General features: G+C 36.8%; 1 protein-coding gene across 3 annotated transcripts in view; it reads left to right on the top strand.

Annotated features, from left to right (window-relative positions):
• Positions 1-20,376, top strand: part of Snx14 (sorting nexin 14) — a 58,327-nt gene extending 37,951 nt beyond the window's left edge. For all 3 annotated transcript variants that reach the window (XM_013032870.1, XM_013032869.1, XM_013032868.1), the window contains 10 exons: positions 2,156-2,256; positions 3,517-3,628; positions 5,607-5,647; positions 5,781-5,900; positions 10,856-10,979; positions 11,975-12,139; positions 12,577-12,672; positions 17,568-17,659; positions 18,383-18,439; positions 19,895-20,376. In XM_013032870.1, coding sequence (XP_012888324.1) covers positions 2,156-2,256; positions 3,517-3,628; positions 5,607-5,647; positions 5,781-5,900; positions 10,856-10,979; positions 11,975-12,139; positions 12,577-12,672; positions 17,568-17,659; positions 18,383-18,439; positions 19,895-19,933 — 947 coding nt within the window. In that variant the 3' untranslated portion in view covers positions 19,934-20,376. The remainder of the gene's footprint in view (positions 1-2,155; positions 2,257-3,516; positions 3,629-5,606; positions 5,648-5,780; positions 5,901-10,855; positions 10,980-11,974; positions 12,140-12,576; positions 12,673-17,567; positions 17,660-18,382; positions 18,440-19,894) is intronic.
• The last annotated feature ends 223 nt before the right edge of the window (positions 20,377-20,599 follow it).

The following is a 20,599-nucleotide window of genomic DNA, read 5'->3' as shown; positions in this document are numbered from 1 at the left end:
TAAGCAAAAAGAAAAAAGCTGGAAGTGGTGCTGTGGCTCAAGTGGTAGAGCACTAGTCTTGAGCTAAAGAGCTGATGGACAGCGCCCAGGCCCAGAGTTTAGGCCCCACAACCGGACAAAAAAAAAAAAAAATTACCATTCAGCATTAGCATTCTTGAAAGCTGTTGTACTAGGTTAATCTTTAAGTAATTGTAAAGATATGTAACAGAAATTATATATATTCTTTTTATACTAGGGATACACTAGTTTTAGCTTTTAACCTTTGCGTATCTGTATATTTAAAGTGCAATCCAGGAGTGGAGAGCATCTGGTCCATAGGCCATATAAGGCCAGTGAAATCATTTAGTACACGACAGGACAGACACATATGCTTCTTGTCAGCTGCCACTGAGTCCCTTGGCTCCTCTACCTATAGTGATTTTTTTTATGGCCTTTAAGTGATATTATAAATATCTAAATGGCCCTTGACAGAAAAAGGGTTCCCAACCTGTGCAACACATTACTCTTTTAATAAAATTAAAATGTAAGAGGCAACTGTTCTTTATATTTCTGAAGACATACTCTATTCAATTTTTTTTTTTTTTGGTTGGTTGTGTGGCTTGAACTCAAGGCTTGGGCACTGTCCCTGATCTCTTTTGCTCAAGGGTGGTGTTCTACCACTTTGAGCCACAGTTCTACTTCTGGTTTTCTGGTGGTTAATTGGAGATCATAGACATTTCTGCCCGGGCTGGTTTTGAACTGTGATGCTCAGATCTCAGCCTCCTGAGTAGCTAGGATTACAGGTGTGAACCATCAGTGCTCAGCTCAACAAGTAAACTTTACAACAAGTTAAAACTTTCCGAACTTATGAACAACTACATTTATCTCTATTCAGTTTTATTTCTTGTTTATCTTGAGGTGGCAAAGAATTTAAACTAGGCATTTAAGAATTATCTTGTTCTGCCACCATCTTTGTTGGTAAACATGTATTTGCTGTGTATTATGGCATATGTTCTGATTTATCTCTCAAGATAAGGAAACAAAGCTTGCTGTTGAGTGTTTCTTTTGAGGGTAGATTTTCTTTGGAAAAAGAGAGGTTTTTTTTTCAGTTCTTCCTATATTAGTAATTATTTTAATTAATATAAGAGGAATAATTATGAGTATTTCTAGACATTTTCTGCATGAGTTGGTGAGTATTGTTTTCTCAATCTTTTTGTTTTAGAATCTTTTTGTTTTGTAGAGTGTCTCTTGATCCAAATTCAAATTGATTCTCAATGAAGTACAAGAACTTTCTATACCTACTGTATGAGCAAAGTACACGGTTAGGTTATTATTATAGGAAGATAAAGATTACCTAGTTCCACTCTAAAGATTTTGATCTGGAGTTTGTCTCCAAACTTGTCTCCAAATAGTTTTCATTTTCTGCTTTTCTGGCTGGGGAAATACCATTCTTGTTTTGTTTGTTTCCTCTGAGGACTTCTCTTTCTTTTTTGTTTTAATTTATTTCTTTTGTCAGTCATGGGGCTTGAACTCTGGGCTTGGGCACTGTCCCTCAGCTCTTCAGCTCAAGGCGAGTGCTCTACTGCTTGAGCCACAGCGCCACTTCCTCTTTCTTAAAATTGAGAAAGATAAGTTACCTCCATATTTTTTTTTAACTTGTGGACTTACAAAAGCTACTTACAATGTTGTATTTCCAACATTATTGTCTCTGTTACTAAAATTTCCAGTCGACCCTCTTAGAGAAAGTACTCTTGTGGATTTTAAACTTATGTATTAACAAAATACAGTTTTCTCCATAATAGAATAAGTATTTCTTTTATGAAGTTGTGTTTAATAGAATCTCACTTATTTCCCAAAGTTTTTGTTCTGGATTTTTGTGACACTTACTTACTTTAATATCTTTATTGTAAAGGTGATGAACAGGGGGGTTACAATTACTCCATCCCCATTTTCTCCCACTTATCTCTTCCTACTTCCCTCCCCTCAAAGTATAAGTACCTGTTCTTGTAAAGCTTCATTTTCCTTATATTTTCAATTCATTTCCAACATACCTCTACAAGGCAGGGGTCTAAATCAGAATTTGCCGTATTAAATTCTAATTTTAAAAAACTAAATAAGCTTAGTTTTTAAAATAGCTTCAGAGCATAGTAAGAATTTTAATATGTATAAATTACAGGCACATTTCCTGATGCCCAGCTTCCCTCCAAGAGGATTATTGGACCTAAAAATTATGAATTCTTAAAGTCAAAGAGAGAAGAGTTTCAGGAATATCTACAGGTATGGCACCAAGTGTATAATTAGTCTCCTTTTTTATTAGCATACATAGTTATACAGGGTACATTTCTTTGTGATATTTCCACTAATGTGTACAATGTATTCCAATCATCTTGTCCCCTCTGATCATTTTCCCTTCCCCACTTCCTGAAACATTACAGCAAGTTTCATTGTTCTGTTTTTCTACATGCAAATCATTTACTTCATATTAATCTTTCATCTCCTTTTTAGCCCAGCCCTCTCCAAATATTGCTAACTGTATTCTATGATTTGTCCTTTTGTACATACATGCTTTGCTCTCTAAGTACCTGTTCTTGTAAAGTTTAATTTTTGTTACACTTTCAATTTTGTAGATTTTAGAATGGTTCTGAGGCTAGAACTCAGGGCTAATGCTCTATAACTTTGAGCCACAGCACACTCAGAACAATTACTTTTTTCTTTTGGCCAGTTCTGGGGCTTGAACTCAGGGCACTGTCTCTAAGCTTATTTTTGCTCAAGGCTAGCCCGCTACCACTTGAGTCACAGAGCCACTTCCGGCTTTTTCTGTTTATGTGGTACTGAGGAATTGAACCCAAGCTTTATGAATGCTAGGCAAGCACTCTACCACTAAGCCCCATTCCCAGCCCATAACAATTACTTTTTAAAATGGAAAAATTTTCAATAATAGCTGGGTGCCAGGCTCATGCTATAATACTAGCTTTTGTGAGGCTGAGATTAGGGAATTGTGGCTTGAGACTGAATGGCCTGAGCATATACACAAGACCCCTTTCAGCCAATAGCTGGGCAGTTACATAAGCCTATCATCCATCTACGTGAGAGACTGAGATTGGTAGGATCAAGATTCTGTGCCATTCTAGGCAGAAATCCATGAGATTCTCTCTCAATGAAAGAAGCTAGGCATGATGATGTGTGTGTCTGTCATCCCATGATGTGAAGCATAAAATAGGTTGATTACTTTGGGTGATTTAAAACTTGTGTTTTGTTTATTTAAGGTTACTAAAGTTACTTCAATACAGCCGGGCACTGAGGACTCATGCCTGTTATTCAGGATGGCAGTAAGAAGCCAGCCTGAGCAGGAAAGTTTCTGAGACTCCTATCTCTCATAAAACTACCAAAAGTTGGAAAGTAGAACTGTGGCTCAAGTGGTAGAGCACAAGCCCTAGAGTTCAAGCCCTAAGACCCACACAAAAACAAAACAAAAAGTTACTTCTAAACAGTTTTGCTTACCTGTCTGAATTTGCAAACTTTTTTTTTTTTTTAAAGAAACTTCTACAGCATCCAGAACTGAGTAATAGTCAACTTCTAGCAGACTTTCTCTCTCCCAATGGTGGAGAAACACAGTTTCTTGATAAGATACTACCAGATGTAAATCTTGGTAAGTCAAGTGAAAAAACATATGTAAGAGAATAATCTAAAAATAGTCACCATTTTCAGATTAGTTTAGAAAAATATTTTATGTGGTATGGCTATTTGATGAATTGCAAGGACTTTATTTTTACTTTAAGCTGTCTTATTTTGTGCTTCTAATAACTTCTAAATAAATATTCTGTCACACAAAGTTAAATTAACCAATAGTTTTTAGCCTTTATGAATTTTAAATATCAGTCATATAAACAAAGCTGCATGCAAAAAAGGAGAAAGTAGGCACCACTGCTTCATACCTGTAATCCTAGCTACTCTGTAGGCTGAGATCTGAAGATGATGGTTCAAAACCAAACTGTGCTGGACAGTCTGTAAGACTCTTATCGCCTATCCTCCAAAAAGCCAAAAGTGGAACTGTGACTCGAGTGATAAAGCTCTAGATATGAGCATTAAAGCTCAGGAACAGTGCCCAGGATCTGAGTTCAAGCCCCAGGACAGGCATGCTCATGTGTGCATGCACACACAAAAGAAAATATAAAATGAATGAAAGAATTAAGGTACCAAATGGAGAAGCTGGAATAAAATTGTTAAAATTAAGGTAAAAGCAGTATTTCTCCACATACTTAGTTGATAGACTCTTAAGTGTTTATGTGGAACTAAACCAATGGATTAAGAAATGTAATGTAAGTGGGTGTTTAGTTTTCATTTAATCTCCCAACACTGGATCAACATTTATTGATCCAAAGTATTTGCTGTATATAGTCTTTTTAGGGAAACTTGTGACAATATTTTATGCTTAGTTATATATAGCATTTAGGAAATAGAATTGGGTAGACCTGGTTGCTGATTAGGTTTAACTGAAAGTGAAAAAATTTAAAAGATTATCTATGCACCGTAATTACTGCTGCTACTTGCTGGGATAGAGGGTAAATTTAGAGAAATTTTGAACTGAGTTTCTGTTAAACAATTAAATAAGTTTTATAGGGCAAGAAAAGATAGCACACAAGCTTCCTAGAGATTTTAATCTTATTTGATATCATAGTAAGTAATAACATGCAGAAAACAGAAATAAAATCTATAACTTAAGAAAGTTGGAAAGATTTTGAGGGGATGGATGTATTATTCGGAATGAGAATCAGGAATAGATGAGAGGACTAGGTAGTTTATATGTCTAAAAAATCCTATTATTATTCATATAGCATATTGTTGCCACATCTACTCTTGTATAGATTAAGCAGAAAGAAATTGAAGTTGGATCTGTCAATTTTGATTAACTTTTTGTGCCATTTCTAAGTGTTTCAGAAAATCTTAAAATGCTTAATACTTTATGATATGGAACCTAAGATCACGAAGTAATTTATTTGACCAAATATGATTAGACTAAAATAATAATTTTTTTCAAAATTGGGTTTCACTTTATAGTCCAGGCTGAGCTGTCTATCTTTCTACCTCAGCCTCCCAAATGCTGAGATTACAAGAGTGGCACAATGCATGGCTACAATAGGAATCTTAATCTCAAATTCATGAATATAAATCATTCACGTAGTTTAAATGTTTCTTATGACTTGAAAAATTTTTGTCTTAATATTTTAGTAATACCTTTTCATTATTATATATTCATCAATTTAAAATATTTGAAAACACTTTTATGGAAATTTGAAGTATTCACAAAAATAGAGGCAACTGTATTTCCACAGTTTTAACATTATTTTTGTTACTTCCCTCCTGTCAACCTTTAACCTCATCAGATTAAGTAAATCCCAAGTGTCCCTATAAATAGTTCAGAGTAGTACCCCATTGATTGTAATTTCTGTTGAGTGTGAAATGGTCAACTACAAAAATTTTAGATTATTTCAATTTTTACTTGACTATTTACATTTCAATTTTTACTTGACTATTTACTATTTGGAAATACCTAGTGAAATACTTATATAAGCAACTCTTAAGTATATTACACCTTCTTAAAATTAATACTTTACTTTTGATTGCAGGGAAAATTATAAAGTCTGTTCCCGGAAAACTAATGAAAGAGGTGAATAATTTGTGTATATTTATAGCATGATAGTAATAGCATATGTAAATATTGATAAATTTAAATGATAAATTTATATTATACTGGAAGTCATAATAATTGATTTTTTTTTTACAATCATCTGTCACTACAGAAAGGTCAACATTTGGAACCTTTCATCATGAATTTCATTAATTCCTGTGAATCTCCAAAGCCTAAACCAAGTAGACCAGAACTGACCATTCTCAGTCCTACTTCAGAAAACAACAAAAAGGTACTGCATGCAGTGCTAAAGAGTTATTAAATCATGTAGCCAAGTCCAGAATTGATATGAGTGGAAGTTTTATGAGAACATGGCTAAGAGGGACAAGTCATTGGTCTGTCCCTTTACCAATCTGCCTTCCTAATTCTCTTATCAATTTTGTATAAAATTTTCCTTTTATCTATGTAGATCTTGTTCTCTCTCATCTTGTTCTAGAACACTGATTCTTATTCTGTTTCCCATATCTTTCATCCTTTCCCCCAACTTTTCCTGTCTCTTTTTTCTTGATACATCTTTTATGATACATCTTTTTTGATACTTCCTTGACACATCTTTTTTTTCCCCTGATCTCTCTCTAGTTCTGTTTAATAGTAACTGATTAGCTGTTTAAACCTATCTAGACTTTTGCAAAAATTTTATTGCTTATTTTTAGAATTAAAATTTTTCCCCTGAGTCTATTTTTTTTTTTTAGTAATGGTTTACTGTTGTCTGAAAACACTTTCAGGCAAAACAGTAATTGGGTCTGATCTGTTGTATTATGAAACCCTGCTTGGTAATAAAAGTTCATGTTTAACAGGTACTGAATGAACACAGTGAATACATTGAAGAATATATATTGTAAGATGTTTTTGGACCATGACAAGTTTGTGGATTATTCTTTTTTTTTTTTTTTTGGGTCCGGTCGTGGGGCCTGAACTCTGAGCCTGGGCGCTCGCTATCCCTCAGCTCTTCAGCTCTAGGCTAGTGCTCTACCACTTGAGCCACAGCGCCACTTCCGGCTTTTTTTTTTTTTTGCTTATGGTGCTGAGGAATCGAACCCAGGGCCTCAGGCATGCAAGGCTCTACCACTGAGCCACCTTCCCAGCCCAGTTTGTGGATTATTCTTTGTCTATCTTAATATACCATTTTGTTTTCTTTAGTAATTCTTTTACATTTCCTTAGCACAAAAATTCCATCATTAAAGCTCATAGAGTAAAAAATGATCAAGAGAAGACATTGAAATATGGGCATAGTTCAAGCATCACCCTAAGTGATTCTTAGAGTAAGTCTTCAAAACCTCCTCATTAATAGCTCTCTCTGACCAGAAATAGACACAAGTCCACTCACATGTCTTAGTTATACTTGTCCTTTCTTTCAGGATGGGTATGAATATATCTTGATGTTTATACTCAAAACTGCTTGAAGAGCTGGTGATATAGCTCAGTGGTAGAATATTTGCCTAGGATGTTTGAGAGCCTGGGTTCAACTCCAACATTGGGGGAGTGAGGGGAGAATGATTGAAAAGATGTGAGAATTTTAGTTATTTTGGAGTGGTCTTTAGTATATACACATACCTTTGTGAGTGATGGAATATTAGAGATCTAATGTATAGGATTATAGAAAGAAAGAGTAATTATACGGGAATGTGAGTTTTAATATATAAAGGATATATCTGCAAAGAAGTTGATGGAAGTTTGCTTAAGTTAGAAATGTACTTTGCTAGTAGCTTAAAAATGAGCCCAAACTTTGGGGAAAAGAATTTGGTACTATCAAGCTGAGTACCAGTGGCGCATGCCTGTAATCATAGCTTCTTAGGAGGCTGATATCTGAGGATCTTGGTTTGGAGCCAGCCCTGACAGAGAAGTCCCTATTATCTCCAATAAACTCAAAAAAAAAAAAAGAGAGAGAAAGAGACAGAGAGACAGAGTGGCACTGTGGTTCAAGTGGTAAAGTGCTAGCCTTGAGCACAAAGAGGCTCAGGGAGAGCACCCAAGCCCTGTGTTCAAATCCCAGGACTGGCAGAAAAAGAAATGAAACAAAATTAAAAAAATCTCTAGATGTTTATGGTCTTTGACCTTGTCCAAATGCTAGCAGTTTATGGGAAGAAAATAATATAGTAGAAGAAGTGGTAATGATAATATGTGAAGACATGTATTACATGTATTAAAGTATTGCTTTTGGAATAAAAAAAGGAAACAGCATTAACCCTTAACTTTGCAGGAATGCTTATGTTAAGGAATATCTACAGATGGGTGCCGGTGGCTCATGCCTGAAATCCTAGCTACTCAGGAGGCTAAGATCTGAGGGTTGCTGTTCGAAGCCAGCTCAGGCATAAAAGTCCCTGTAAGACTCTGATCACCAATAAATCACTCAAAAACTGCAAGTCTGGCTGTGGCTCAAGTGGTAGAGCGCTAGCTACCTGAGTACAAAGAGGCCCATGGACAGCTCCCAGGCCCTGAGTTCAAGCCCACAACCAACAACAAAAAAAAAAGAGAGAGAGAGAAAACAAGTATTATCTATTCAAGAGTATTTTGCAGCAGATAAATTATACTCACACGAACTATAAAGCAACATAAAATCCTTAATATGCTACTAAGTAAAAAAAATAGTAAATGCTATTTTTTAAACCTTGTTGATTGAAGCAGCATACACACACACACACCACATAGCACACATATATATGGGTAGTGTACATAGAACTATAAGGGAGTGCCCATAAGTGTAATAGTTATGGTTTTAGATAGGTCTCCCTGTCTTTTCAGATTTACTGTATTATTAGCATTTTCTTTTTTTTTTTTTTTGGGGTCCGGTCGTGGGGCCTCCTGCACTCTGGGCCTGGGTGCTGTTCCTCAGCTCTTCAGCTCAAGGCTAGCACTCTACCACTTGAGCCACAGCACCACTTCTGGCTTTTTTCTTTTTGCTTATGTGGTTCTGAGGAATTGAACCCAGGGCCTCTTGCATGCAAGGCAAGCGCTCTACCACTGAGCCACCTTCCCAGCCCCATTATTAGCATTTTTTAATGAAAAATTGAACTTAAAAACATGAAAGAGGAGAGAGAGTAGATTAGGAGGAAGAGCCCTTTTCATATTTCTTGGATTGGGGAAAATGTTTTGACCTTATGCTTCTAAGAATAAGAATACCAGCTGGGCACCAGTGGCTCATGCCTGTAATCCTAGCTATGCAGGAGGCTGAGATCTGAGGATCATGGTTCAAAGCCAGCCCAGGCAGGAAAAGCTGTGAAACTCTTATCTCCAGTAAACTACCAGAAAACTGGAAGTGGTGCTATGGATCAAGTGGTTGAGTGCTTGCCTTGAGCTGAAGAGCTGAGGGATAGTGTCCAGGCCCAGAGTTCAAGCCCCACAACCGGCAAAAAAAAAAAAAAAAAAAGATTACCCAACCTAAGAGCCAATAGAGGACTGAGGACATGGCTCCAGTAATAGAGCACTTACCTAAGTATATGTAGGAGTGAGTTCCCATTGTATAAATCCTTTGAACAATTAACAGGCTGCTTAAAAAAAGAATATTAGGTAGCTGAAGCATGTCTTGAGAGGATAAGGGTTATGGGAGGGGAAAAATGAATGGAGAGAGGGAAAGTGAAATGAATACAAGCATAATGTTCAATGTATATACATGAAAATAGAGCTAGGAAATTTGATGAGGCTGGTGGGGGAAGAGTTGGGTAAGCAGAGGAGAATGATGAAGGGGCAGAAGTGATCGACATACATTGTACACATAAATGGACCTGTAAAATTGAACCCTCTTTTACAGCTGCTTGAATGGATAATAATTGAAAGGAGAGCCCGTAGTAGGTATTGTCTCTGTCGTCATGAAACTTCTATACTAAGGCTTGTTTGTTTGTTTTTGGTCAGTTATAAGGCTTGAACTCTGAGCTTAGGTGCTGTCCCTAGCCTCTTTGTGCTCCAGGCTAGTGCTCTACCACTTTGAGCCGCAGCTCCACTCTGGTGATTAATTGGAGATAGGAGTCTCACAGACTTTCCTGCCTGGGCTGGCTTCAAACCAAGAACCTCAGATCTCAGCTTCCTGAGATTATAGGCATGAGCCACCAGCAGTGCTATAATAGACTTTGTAACACTTTATTTCTTTTTTTAGTGCCTACTTTACATCTTTATTTCTTGACCTATATCTATTAGGTGTTTGAATTGTTTGAATTTACATGTTGTTATAAGTTAATTGGCTTCTTTGGGCATATAGAAACAAAGGAAGGAAGCTGGGCATGGTGGCATGCTTGTAACTCCAGTAGTGAGGAGTCTGAGGCAGAAGGATTAAGAGTTTGAGGCCATCTTAGACACATAGTGAAACTTTTTTATTTGATTAGGAATAGTTTTTCTAGTTTTAAATATTCCAGACACAGAAAATTGGACTATGAAACTTTTATCTCAATTTCTTTGAAAAATCAACAAAAAAGAAGGAGATTAGGGGTATAGTTCAGTTGTCGAATACTTGCCTTGGTTCAGTCCCTAACACTACCAAAAAAAAAAAGAGAGGAATTTTTTTAATGGTTAATGCATTAGCTGTTGTATCTAAAGTTAAATGTAAACTTTTATGTGATCATTTGAGAGGAATATACATGTTACATAATTTTGAACATAAAACTGGATCTTCACCCATGTAATTGTAACCCCTCTGTACAGTATTTTCACAATAAAAAAAATAATACATGATGCAAATTCTAAGTAGAAACCATAGTTTCTATATAGGATTTATTCTCGTGTTTAGAGAGGAATATGAATGATTTAGAGAGGAAGATGAATATTTAATGAAATTAAAGAATTTTTTTTCATTTTGTATACTGTGAAAAAAATAAAATGTAATTTGCTCATAAAAAAGTGTATCTTCAAAGTAGATCTTAACATATTCTAATTCTCTGGGTTTTTTTTCTATTGTGAAAATACTGTACAGAGGGGTTACAATTACATGGGCAAGATAATGAGTACATTTCTTATCAAGTATTGTAGCCTCCTCCTTTGTTTCCCCTTCCCATCCCTTCCCAGCCTCCTCCCGCCCCCCCCACCCAATCCCCCACCCACCAAAGTTGGAAAGTTCGTTTTCGACATGACAACGTGTACTCTAATTCTCTGTTTTAATTGGAAAAAGTTTGAACTTCTTTTGCTCTATGTTACTAGAGCCTTAGTGATGATCATCAGAAAGTATGTTAAGCAATATATCTCTTACTATTTCAACTTCAGCTTTTCAATGACCTGTTTAAGAATAATGCAAACCGTGCTGAGAACACAGAGAGGAAGCAAAATCAGAACTATTTTATGGAGGTGATGACTATAGAAGGAGTCTATGATTATCTGATGTATGTAGGTAAGATATAAGTAGTTTATGTTAAAATTTGTCATTCCCCTAATTTTTTTTTTTTTGGGTCTGGTTGTGGGGCCTGAACTCTGGGCCTGGGCGCTGTCCCTCAGCTCTTCAGCTCAAGGCTAGCACTCTACCACTTGAGCCACAGCGCCACTTCCGGCTTTTTTCTTTTTGCTTATGTGGTGCTGAAGAATCGAACCCAGGGCCTCAGGCATGCAAGGCAAGCGCTCTACCACTGAGCCACCTTCGCAGCCCCTCCCCTAATTTTTTACATGATGTAAATTAATGCTTTAAAATATTTCCTTATTGAACTTTTACTGAAGATATTTCTTTAATAAAAATTTAATATCAATTTTGTACATACTAAAGTTATTGTTTACAAATAAAAGACTGGCCATTGTTACTTGTGTTTTCTATACTGAAAAATGTTCAGCTAGGTGCTGGTGGCTAATGCCTATAATCCTAGCTGCTCAAGAGATTGAGATCTGAGGATCACGGTTCAAAGCCAATGTGGGCAGGGAAGTCCATGAGACTCTTTATCCCCAATAACTGCCAAAAAGCTGGAAGTGGAGCTATGATTAAATAATATAATGCTAGATGTGAGCATAAAAGCTGAGGGGTAGTGCCCAGGCCCTGAGTTCAAGTCCCATGACTGACCAAAAAAAAATGTAATCAAGCCATGGTGTAGCTGGTGACTGTAATCATTTTAATCTTAGCTGTTCTGGAGGCTGAGATCTGAGGATTGCAGTTAAAAGCCAGCCTGGCCAGGAAAGTCTGTGACTCTTATCTCCAATTAAATTGCAGACAAAGCGGGAAGTGGCACTGTGGCTCAAGTGGTAGAGTGCTAACCTTGACCAAAAGGAGCTCAAGGACAGCACCCAGATCCAGAGTTCAAGCCTCAGGCCTGGCAACAAAAAAAAAGAGAGAGAGAGAGAAAGAAAAAAATGTTCAGAGTAGCTGTCTCATAAGTAAAAGATATTCCAATTGATTCTTCTCAGGACGGGTAGTTTTCCAAGTTCCTGACTGGCTTCATCATCTTCTAATGGGAACTCGAATCCTCTTTAAAAACACCCTGGAAATGTACACTGACTACTATCTTCAGTGTAAACTAGAGCAGCTATTTCAAGAGCACCGTTTAGTTTCACTCATAACACTTCTCAGAGGTTTGTATTTTATCATGTCTTTGTTTCATATTGTATATACTCAATGATTTCAGTTGAATCTAAAAGAACATGGAGTCTTGTTTGCCTTTTGTTTATTAGTATTTCTACTGTTGAAGGAGTATTTTGTATGAATAGATGAAGACTTCATAAATATTTTTCTTTTTTTCTTTTTTTGGTATATTTTTTATTGTGAAAATGCTGTACAGAGGGGTTAGTTACATGAGTTACAGAGGGGTTACAGTTATATGGAACGTTGTTACCTCCTCCTTTGTTTTTGCCCTACCATCTTTTCCCTACCCACCTCCCCATCTTCTCCTTCCCCCCCCCGCCCCCACCAAGTTGTAAAGTTTGTTTTCAACATAGTGCCTTGTACGTCTCAATGTAACAATGGGTCAACCTATATCCTTACAGAAATATTTTTTCTACTCTTATTCTAGATGCTATATTCTGTGAAAATACTGAACCTCGCTCTCCCCAAGATAAGCAAAAAGGTGCAAAACAGACTTTTGAAGAAATGATGAATTACATTCCAGGTATTGTAGCCTAATTTTATATAGATTAGCACTCATTTGAGGTTTCATTGTACAGTAATTATTAAAGCTAATGTTTACTCTGGGCTCTCATTTTAGAAATAGTTATAAAGACAAAATTAACTCACAAGTTAGTTTGTTTTTCTAGTGTCATCACTAAAAATTTAAGACTAAGCTGGTTCTCAAATATTAGCAAGCCATATTCTTACTTTCTCTTTCCCTTTTTTCTCTTCTGTATGTGTGTATGTGTATGTGTGTCAGTGTGCCAATTCTGGAGCTTGAACTTGAGCTTATTTGCTCAAGGCTAGCACTCTACTACTTGAGCCACAGCTCTACTTTTGGCTTTTTTGGTGCTTGATTGGAGTTAAGAGTCTCATGAACTTTACTGCTCAGGCTAGCTTTGAACTATGATTCTTACACCTCAGCCTCCTCTGAGTAGCTAGAATTACAGTTGTGACCAATGTCTGGCCTCTTTTCTTTTTAATGGTGTTAGGATTTATTCCAAGGCCTTGTATATGTCACTACCACTGAGCTACATTTCTAACCAGATTCTTTCAAACTTAACTTATATAATTGAGCTGATTAAAGTGATGCATTGTGGGACAATGCCTGCTGCTCACAACAACATGAGTATGCTAGGTATGCTAGTATATATGATTAAGTAATCAGGCCCAGGCACTGTAATCCTGTAATCCTAGCTACTCAGGGGGCTGAGATCTAAGGATTGTATTTCAAAGCCAGCCCCAGCATGAAAGTTTGTGAGATTCTTATCTTCATAACCACCAGAAAACTGGCAGTGGTGTTGTGGCTCAGAGTGGTACAGTGCTAGCCTTGGCAAAAGAGTTAATGTCTAGGCCCTGAGTTCATGTCCCATGACTGAATCCCCCCCTCCCCTGAAAAAGAAATCAGAGCTCATTCATCCTTTTCAAATTTATGGAGTGCCATTCATGTTCCAGATTCTGTGCAGATTGCAAAGGATATAAAAAGTAGACTTTAATAACTCAATCTGGTAGGAAGACAAACATTTAGACAAAACATACTTGTATCGTTGCAGTAATGTTTAAGTTATAGAGGCATTAAGGGAAAGAAGGTCATCTCTCTTGTAAAATTGGTAAGTTTTTGCCATTAAGTAAATGAATGACAGTAAGCTCTTACTGTGATGGGAAATAAAGGGAAAAATGTCAGGTGATCAAGCAGAGCACTTACTAGTTTAAAACATCCCGACCCCCAGAACTTTGAAGTTTAGGACATTTTAAATGTGAAGTGTCTGTAATTATCCAGGTGCGCGTGTCCAGTAAAGCAATTAAATACCTTATTTTAGAAGTGGAAGTATAGACTGGGTAGCTACTCAGAAGGCTGAGATCTGAGGATCATGGTTCAAAGCCAGCCAAGGCAGGAAACTCTGTGAGACTCTTATCTCCAATAAATCACTAGAAAACCGAAAGTGGCGCTGTGGCTCAAGCAGTAGAATGCTTGCCTTGAGCTGAAGAGCTGAGGGACAGCATCCAGGCCCAGAATTCAAGCCCCATGACCGACCAAAAAATAAAAAGTGGAAGTATAGGTGATAGTACAAGGTAGATGGGTAGCAGTATGAGAGTCTTACTGAACAGGGAGAAAATACAGAGTAAAAGGAGAAGAGGATGACTTTGGCTGGAAGCCAAACTTCAGCTTATATCTTCATGTAAGCTGAAGTTGCTCCTCTGCACTAGTTGTAAGTAAAGAAGCTGAAAAAACTGAAAAACCAGCAGTTCTTAGATCCATTAGCAAGATAGGGTGACAGCACAAATCACTGCCCTCAAAGGAGAGACCAATGGGTAAATTTAGAGAACCATAGCTGTTTTTGCAAAACAGGAACTCATATCTCTGTTGGAACCAGGGCTTAGCCAGGGAAACCTGAACTGTAACTAAAAAGTTATCCATCCAAGGGGCTGGGAAGGTGGCTCAGTGGTAGAGTGCTTGCCTTGCATGCATGAGGCCCTGGGTTTGATTCCTTAGCACCACATAAGCAAAAAGAAAAAAGCCGGAAGTGACACTGTGGCTCAAGTGGTAGAGTGCTAGCCTTGAGCTGAAGAGCTGAGGGACAGTGCTCAGGCCCTGAGTTCAGACCCCACGACCAGACCCAAAAAAAAAAAAGTTATCCATCCAAGTAAAATAGGGTCTGTTGGGGGACAGGTACAAGTAGGAGGCAGTTGGGAAAATGGAGAGGATAAATGAGGGTGGATATCTTATATGCATGTCTGAAAATAAAACAATGGTGCTGGGAATGTGGCTTAGTGGTGGAGTACTTGCCTAGCCTGCATGAAGCCCTGCATTGGATTCCTCAGTACCACATAAACAGAAAAAGCCAGAAGTGGTGCTGTGACTCAAGTGATAGAGTGTTAGTCTTGAGCAAAAAGAAGCTCAGGGACAGTGCCGAAGTTCTGAGTTCAAGCCCTAAGACTGGCCAAAAAGAAAAGAAAACAATGAAACCTGTTGAAAATTGTTTTAGGAAGGTAGAGTGATGGAGGAAGTTTGATAGGTATGAATATATGGAAATGTCACAATAACACCTCTTTGTACAACAAAAATATGTTAATAGTGTTAAAGGAAGGGGACATATTAGTAGAATATTTTGCAAATAAAACTATAATCTTTACTTGACAGTTTTATTTTCCTTACTCATTGAGATTTAACATTAAAAAAGGTATTATTTACATTAATGCCTCCAAAAATAAATGGCTTAGGTATAACTCTAACAAAATATGCACAAAATGTATATGAAGAAAACCACAGAACTCTGATGAAAACAATCAGAGAGCTAAATAAATTGAGAGATTACAGGTTCATAGGTAGGAAGACTTCAGAACTGTCAAGATGTCAGTTCTTCTTGAGTTACAGATTGAATACAATCCCAGTACAAATCCTTTATAGATATTGACAAACAAAGTTTATAATGGGGAGGAAAAGACCCAGAATTGCTACCTTAGTACTGAAAGAAAATAACAAATAATGAGGGTTGACACTTCTTTACTACAAGACATTCTATAAATCTGGAGTAGTCAAGGGACTGTGATGTAGGCAAACAGACTGAGGAAACTAAATAGAGGCCAGAGGTAGACCCACAGAAATATTGTCAATTGAAGCAAAAGTAATGCAATGGAGAAATGATGCTCAAACAACTAACATCCACAGACCAAATAAATAAACAACATTCACTAAAATTAACTCAGAATATATTATGTACCTGACATTAAAAAAGCACTTCATAGAGAATAACAGGTGAACTAACAGCTTGTTGCATGTGTGTAAACAGTGCTTAAACATTTATAGCATTTTCCAAAGTGATTGATTGGTGATTAGTAGTAATGTATGCAAAAAGTACAAAAATATAGCCATATTCATTGAGATAAGTCTACCTTAACATTTAAATAAACTTTTATTTGATATCAAGAGCACAGAAAATAACTTGGGTAATGGAGTGGATTTCTTTTTGGACAGTGTCACCCCTTCCCTCAATCTCAGTTTTGTCCTCTTGCCCTCCCAACAAGCTGGTATAGCTGGTATATACATTTGCAATGTAGTGTCTAGTGAGGATAGGGAGAGCTTATTCTACCTGGGGCTCTGACTACCCTCTCAGCTGGTCCCCTTTCAACAGAAGTCCTCTTTCCTGTAAATATCATTTAATTAAAAAAAAAAGCAACACTGAAAACATGTAGAATAAAAAGTGGAAGAATGGTCAAGTATCTGTGGCTCATGCTTCTAATCCTAGCTACTCAGGAGGCTGAGAGCTGAGGATTGTGGTTTGAAGCCAGTCTGGATAGGAAAGCCCATGAGACTCTTATCTCCAATTAATTACCAAACAAAACCCCAAAAAACCTAAAAGTGGGGGCTGGGAAGGTGGCTCTGTGGTAGAGCGCTTGCCTTGCATGCATGAGGCCCTGGGTTCGATTCCTCAATACCCCATAAGCAAAAAGAAAAAAGCCAGAAGTGGCGCTGTGGCTCAAGTGGTAGAGCGCTAGCCTTGAGCTGAAGAGCTGAGGGAAAGTGCCCAGGCCCAGAGTTCAGGCCCCACGACCAGACTCAAAAAAACAAAAAACACCTAGAAGTGGAGCTATGGCTCAATGAATAAAATGCTAGCCTTGAGCAAAAGAAGCTCAGGGACAGCATCCAGGCTCTGAGTTCAAGCCTAGGACCACCACACAAAAAATGTGGAAGGTGTCCTCTGAGCTATGTAGAAGATAGCTTGTGTTCCAGTGTGGCCTTAATCCTCCCAGATCTTTTTCTATGTATTTCTTTATGTATATACACAAATGTGCAGACATCTTTTTTGTTTTACCCTAATGGTATAATACAGTATGTGTGATTTTATACTTTCTTTAAAAAATTATTTTGTAGTTGTGGGTTTATATGCTATAGCATCCTCAGAGTGTGCAGTAGTGTCTGTATATTGGGGGAAAAGGACACTGCTGTTTCTCAGCTTGACTATAAAACTTTTTATCCACCTAGGCACCAGTGGCTCTTGCCTATGTAATCCTAGGTACTCCGGTGACTGAGATCTGAGGATGGAGGTTTGAAGCTAGCCCAGGCAGGAAAGTCCATGAGACTATTATCTCCAATTAACCCCCAAAAAGCTAGAAGAGGAGCTGTGGCTCAAGTGGTAGAGTATTAACCTTGAGGAGAAAAGCTCAGGGACAGTGCCTAAACCCTGAGTCCAAGCCTCAGGACTGGCACACCCACCAAAAAATAAATAAATAAACCAACCTTAAGAACCTTTTTATTCCAGGAATCTCTTGCAGAAGTACTGATTTGGAAAATATTGATTTATGTGGTAGCTGGAAACAGAGGAGAACTTTTGGTCTTTTATCCAGTTGATCATGAGTCACTTACAAATTGTTTCACATAATGGCTTTCTTGTTTAGATCTGATAGTCAAGTGCATTGGTGAAGAAACCAAGTATGAAAGCATCAGACTTCTCTTTGATGGCCTACAGCAGCCAGTACTCAATAAACAGGTAAAAAAAAAAACAAAAACCAGTAGACTAATGCTGCCTAGGTTTGCTGCATGATACAGTATATTATTATTAGTGTGCATGTTTTTGGGTAGTGTAATTTGAACATTCAGAGAAAAAGTTTTATTTGTGTTTCTTTGTTTTTGATGGTTACCTTTTTTCTTGGTGACATAAATTTTTAAGTTAAAATTAATATATACTCAATTGTAGAAAATTTGGGATATGTAGGAAATTCATGAAATAAAGATTAAAAATCAATTCAAAGTTATATAGAATAACATTTATTTTTATTTTTATTTTTTTATTGTGAAAATACTGTACAGAGGGGTTACAATTACATGGGCAAGATAATGAGTACATTTCTTATCAAGCATTGTAGCCTCCTCCTTTGTTTTAGAATAACATTTTTATGTTTATATTTCATGTATACTTTATTAGAATCTTAGTACTGTTTCAATTTTATATTTTGTTTCTTTAAGCTTTTTATTACAAAAAAGATTGTTACATATGAAATATTTAACCTAAGAAAGAGTTAGGCACATGATAAAAACGATAAAATATCCACATGTAAGCACATATTCCTACCATGGATTTTAAGAAACAAACATTATTGAGATTATTTTACATTATCAACCCCATTCCCTGCCTTCCCATTAGAAATAACCACCATCTTGAGTTTTGTGTTTATTTTTTATTGTTTAATTCCTTAATTGATTTATTTTATAGCTGACCTATGTTTTGTTGGACATTGTGATACAAGAACTTTTTCCAGAGCTCAATAAGGTAAGTGAAAAGCAACAATTTTGAATCTGAGGCAGAGAAATCAAAGAGTTTGAAGCCATCTTAGGGGTCATGGTGAGACCCTGTATATAGCCCTTCCCACCAAAATTGGTAAATTTTTTTTGTTGTTCTTGTTATTCTCTGGGGACAGAAGTTAATGAAACACTTGCAACTACAATCCTTCCTTAAATTTTTTTGAGATTTATTACATAAATTTCACATTATTGTGGGATAGTAATACTTAGAGTTACAAACACATTTTAACCTTCATGAGGCTGTAAAGCTATAAAGTCTGTGAAGTCTATAAAGCTTATGGATTCTACAAACCTTGACACTACAGCTATTTTTTCCAAATCACATGATAAGTACATCTTTTTCCTTTTCTTTAGTATAATCTGTTCCCTTTTTCTCTCTCCCTCTCTCCCTCCCATAGCTGCCCTTGGCATCTATGATCCTTTAACAATGGAATAAACTCTGGGCTGAGGATGTAGTTCAGTGCTGCATACTTGCTTAGCATGGGTGAGGTCTGGCTTCAATCACCAGCACTACAGAAATGGGGCAGGACTGTTCTGACCCATCTTTCCCTAATTACAAACAGATAGGGACCCTTTACAGAGGAAGATGGGAATGTTAATTTTTTTTTTTTTTAATTCGGTGCCTCACAGAGAGTGTTAAATCTTAACCATTAGAATGAACCAAGCTGTCTAGATTGTTATCTAGAACATTGTATGCTGTGTAAGTCAGAGACTTAAGTAATTGAAAGAGCACAAAATTAATTGTAGTTAGAACATAGCAATATTCTGCTGGGAAGGTGGCTGAGTGGTAGAGCGCTTGCCTTGCATGCCTGAGGCCCTGGGTTTGATTCCCCAACACCACATAAGCAAAAAGAAAAAAGCCGGAAGTGGCGCTGGGGCTCAAGTGGTAGAGCGCTAGCCTTGAGCTGAAGAGCTGAGGGACAGTGCCCAGGCCCAGAGATCAGGCCCCACGACCGGACCCCTCCCAAAAAAACAACACAGCAATATTACAATTAATCTTGAGGATTTTGAGTTTTGAACAAAGATTTATGTCCTTTTCTCTTATTTTGACCGATTTATTTGGTTAAATGAAAGGACTTGTTCAAGACTAGACTTATGTACAGCAGGAGAAACCAGATTTGGACTGTTTACCTATTAAAAGCTTTCCCATTCTAGTAATACTAAATGCATTTTTACAAAAGGTCATTATAGACGTTTTATATCCAGTTATGTGCAGTGAATACCAAGAAACTACCTACTCTATACTATCAGGTCTGTCATTGTACAGTGCTATTTTTTTCTAAAGCATAGCTATTATACATGCATATGCCAGCAAATTCAGCCTTAGTAGGTTAGAATTTTAATATACTGGCACTGTTAGGTAATTCACAAATGAACTCCTATCCAATTGTCCTGTTATTAAACAGATTTACTTTTATTTTAGGTACAAAAGGAAGTTGCCTCTGTAACATCCTGGATGTAAACATTTGGATTTCGGGTAGAATCAATGTTACTGCTATACTGATGTAATCAAACTGTACTTTTTTCTTTCACTTTTGTATATTTTTGTATATATCATGTACTTCAGTGTCTGAACGATTGTTTTTTGTTTTAATAAAGACCTAATTGAAATACAATAATAATTAAAAGTGATTGGGTTTTATAGCTTTTCATTTTACACCAGCTGTTAACTAGAATTTATATCACTTACTGCAATTTGTAAAATAGACAATTCCTAATCTCTTGAGGGCAATAATCTTTGTCTTGTATCAAAGAAGCAATTTTCTTTAGTGTAGAAAAATAGGAGTAACATTAGACACTTGCTTTCTAATTTAGTGTTCCTACCTTTCTAAAGATTTGTTCTTTTTTCCTTCATAATCGTACATAGTAAACTGTTTGTCTATAAATAAAGCATCTATACCTTTTTTTTACAGTGCACAGAATTTTTCCTTAATCTTTATGTGTGACTGTTAGATAATAGCCTCTTCTATGAGAAAACTGAATACTTAGGGATTGTCAGATTATAATTAAGTTCCACTACATTGTGTGTTACTATATTCCAAAAACTCGCAAGTACATCTTGGGTGTATGTTGTCTATTATTTCTTCAAAAGAAAATATAAAATGAACTGTATTTCCTGAGGATAGTA

The sequence above is a fragment of the Dipodomys ordii genome, unplaced genomic scaffold (genome assembly GCF_000151885.1).
Source record: "Dipodomys ordii isolate 6190 unplaced genomic scaffold, Dord_2.0 Scaffold158, whole genome shotgun sequence".
NCBI classification, from domain to species: Eukaryota; Metazoa; Chordata; class Mammalia; order Rodentia; family Heteromyidae; genus Dipodomys; species Dipodomys ordii.
Note: the sequence above shows the minus strand (reverse complement) of the source record. Positions and strands in the feature narration are given on the sequence as shown.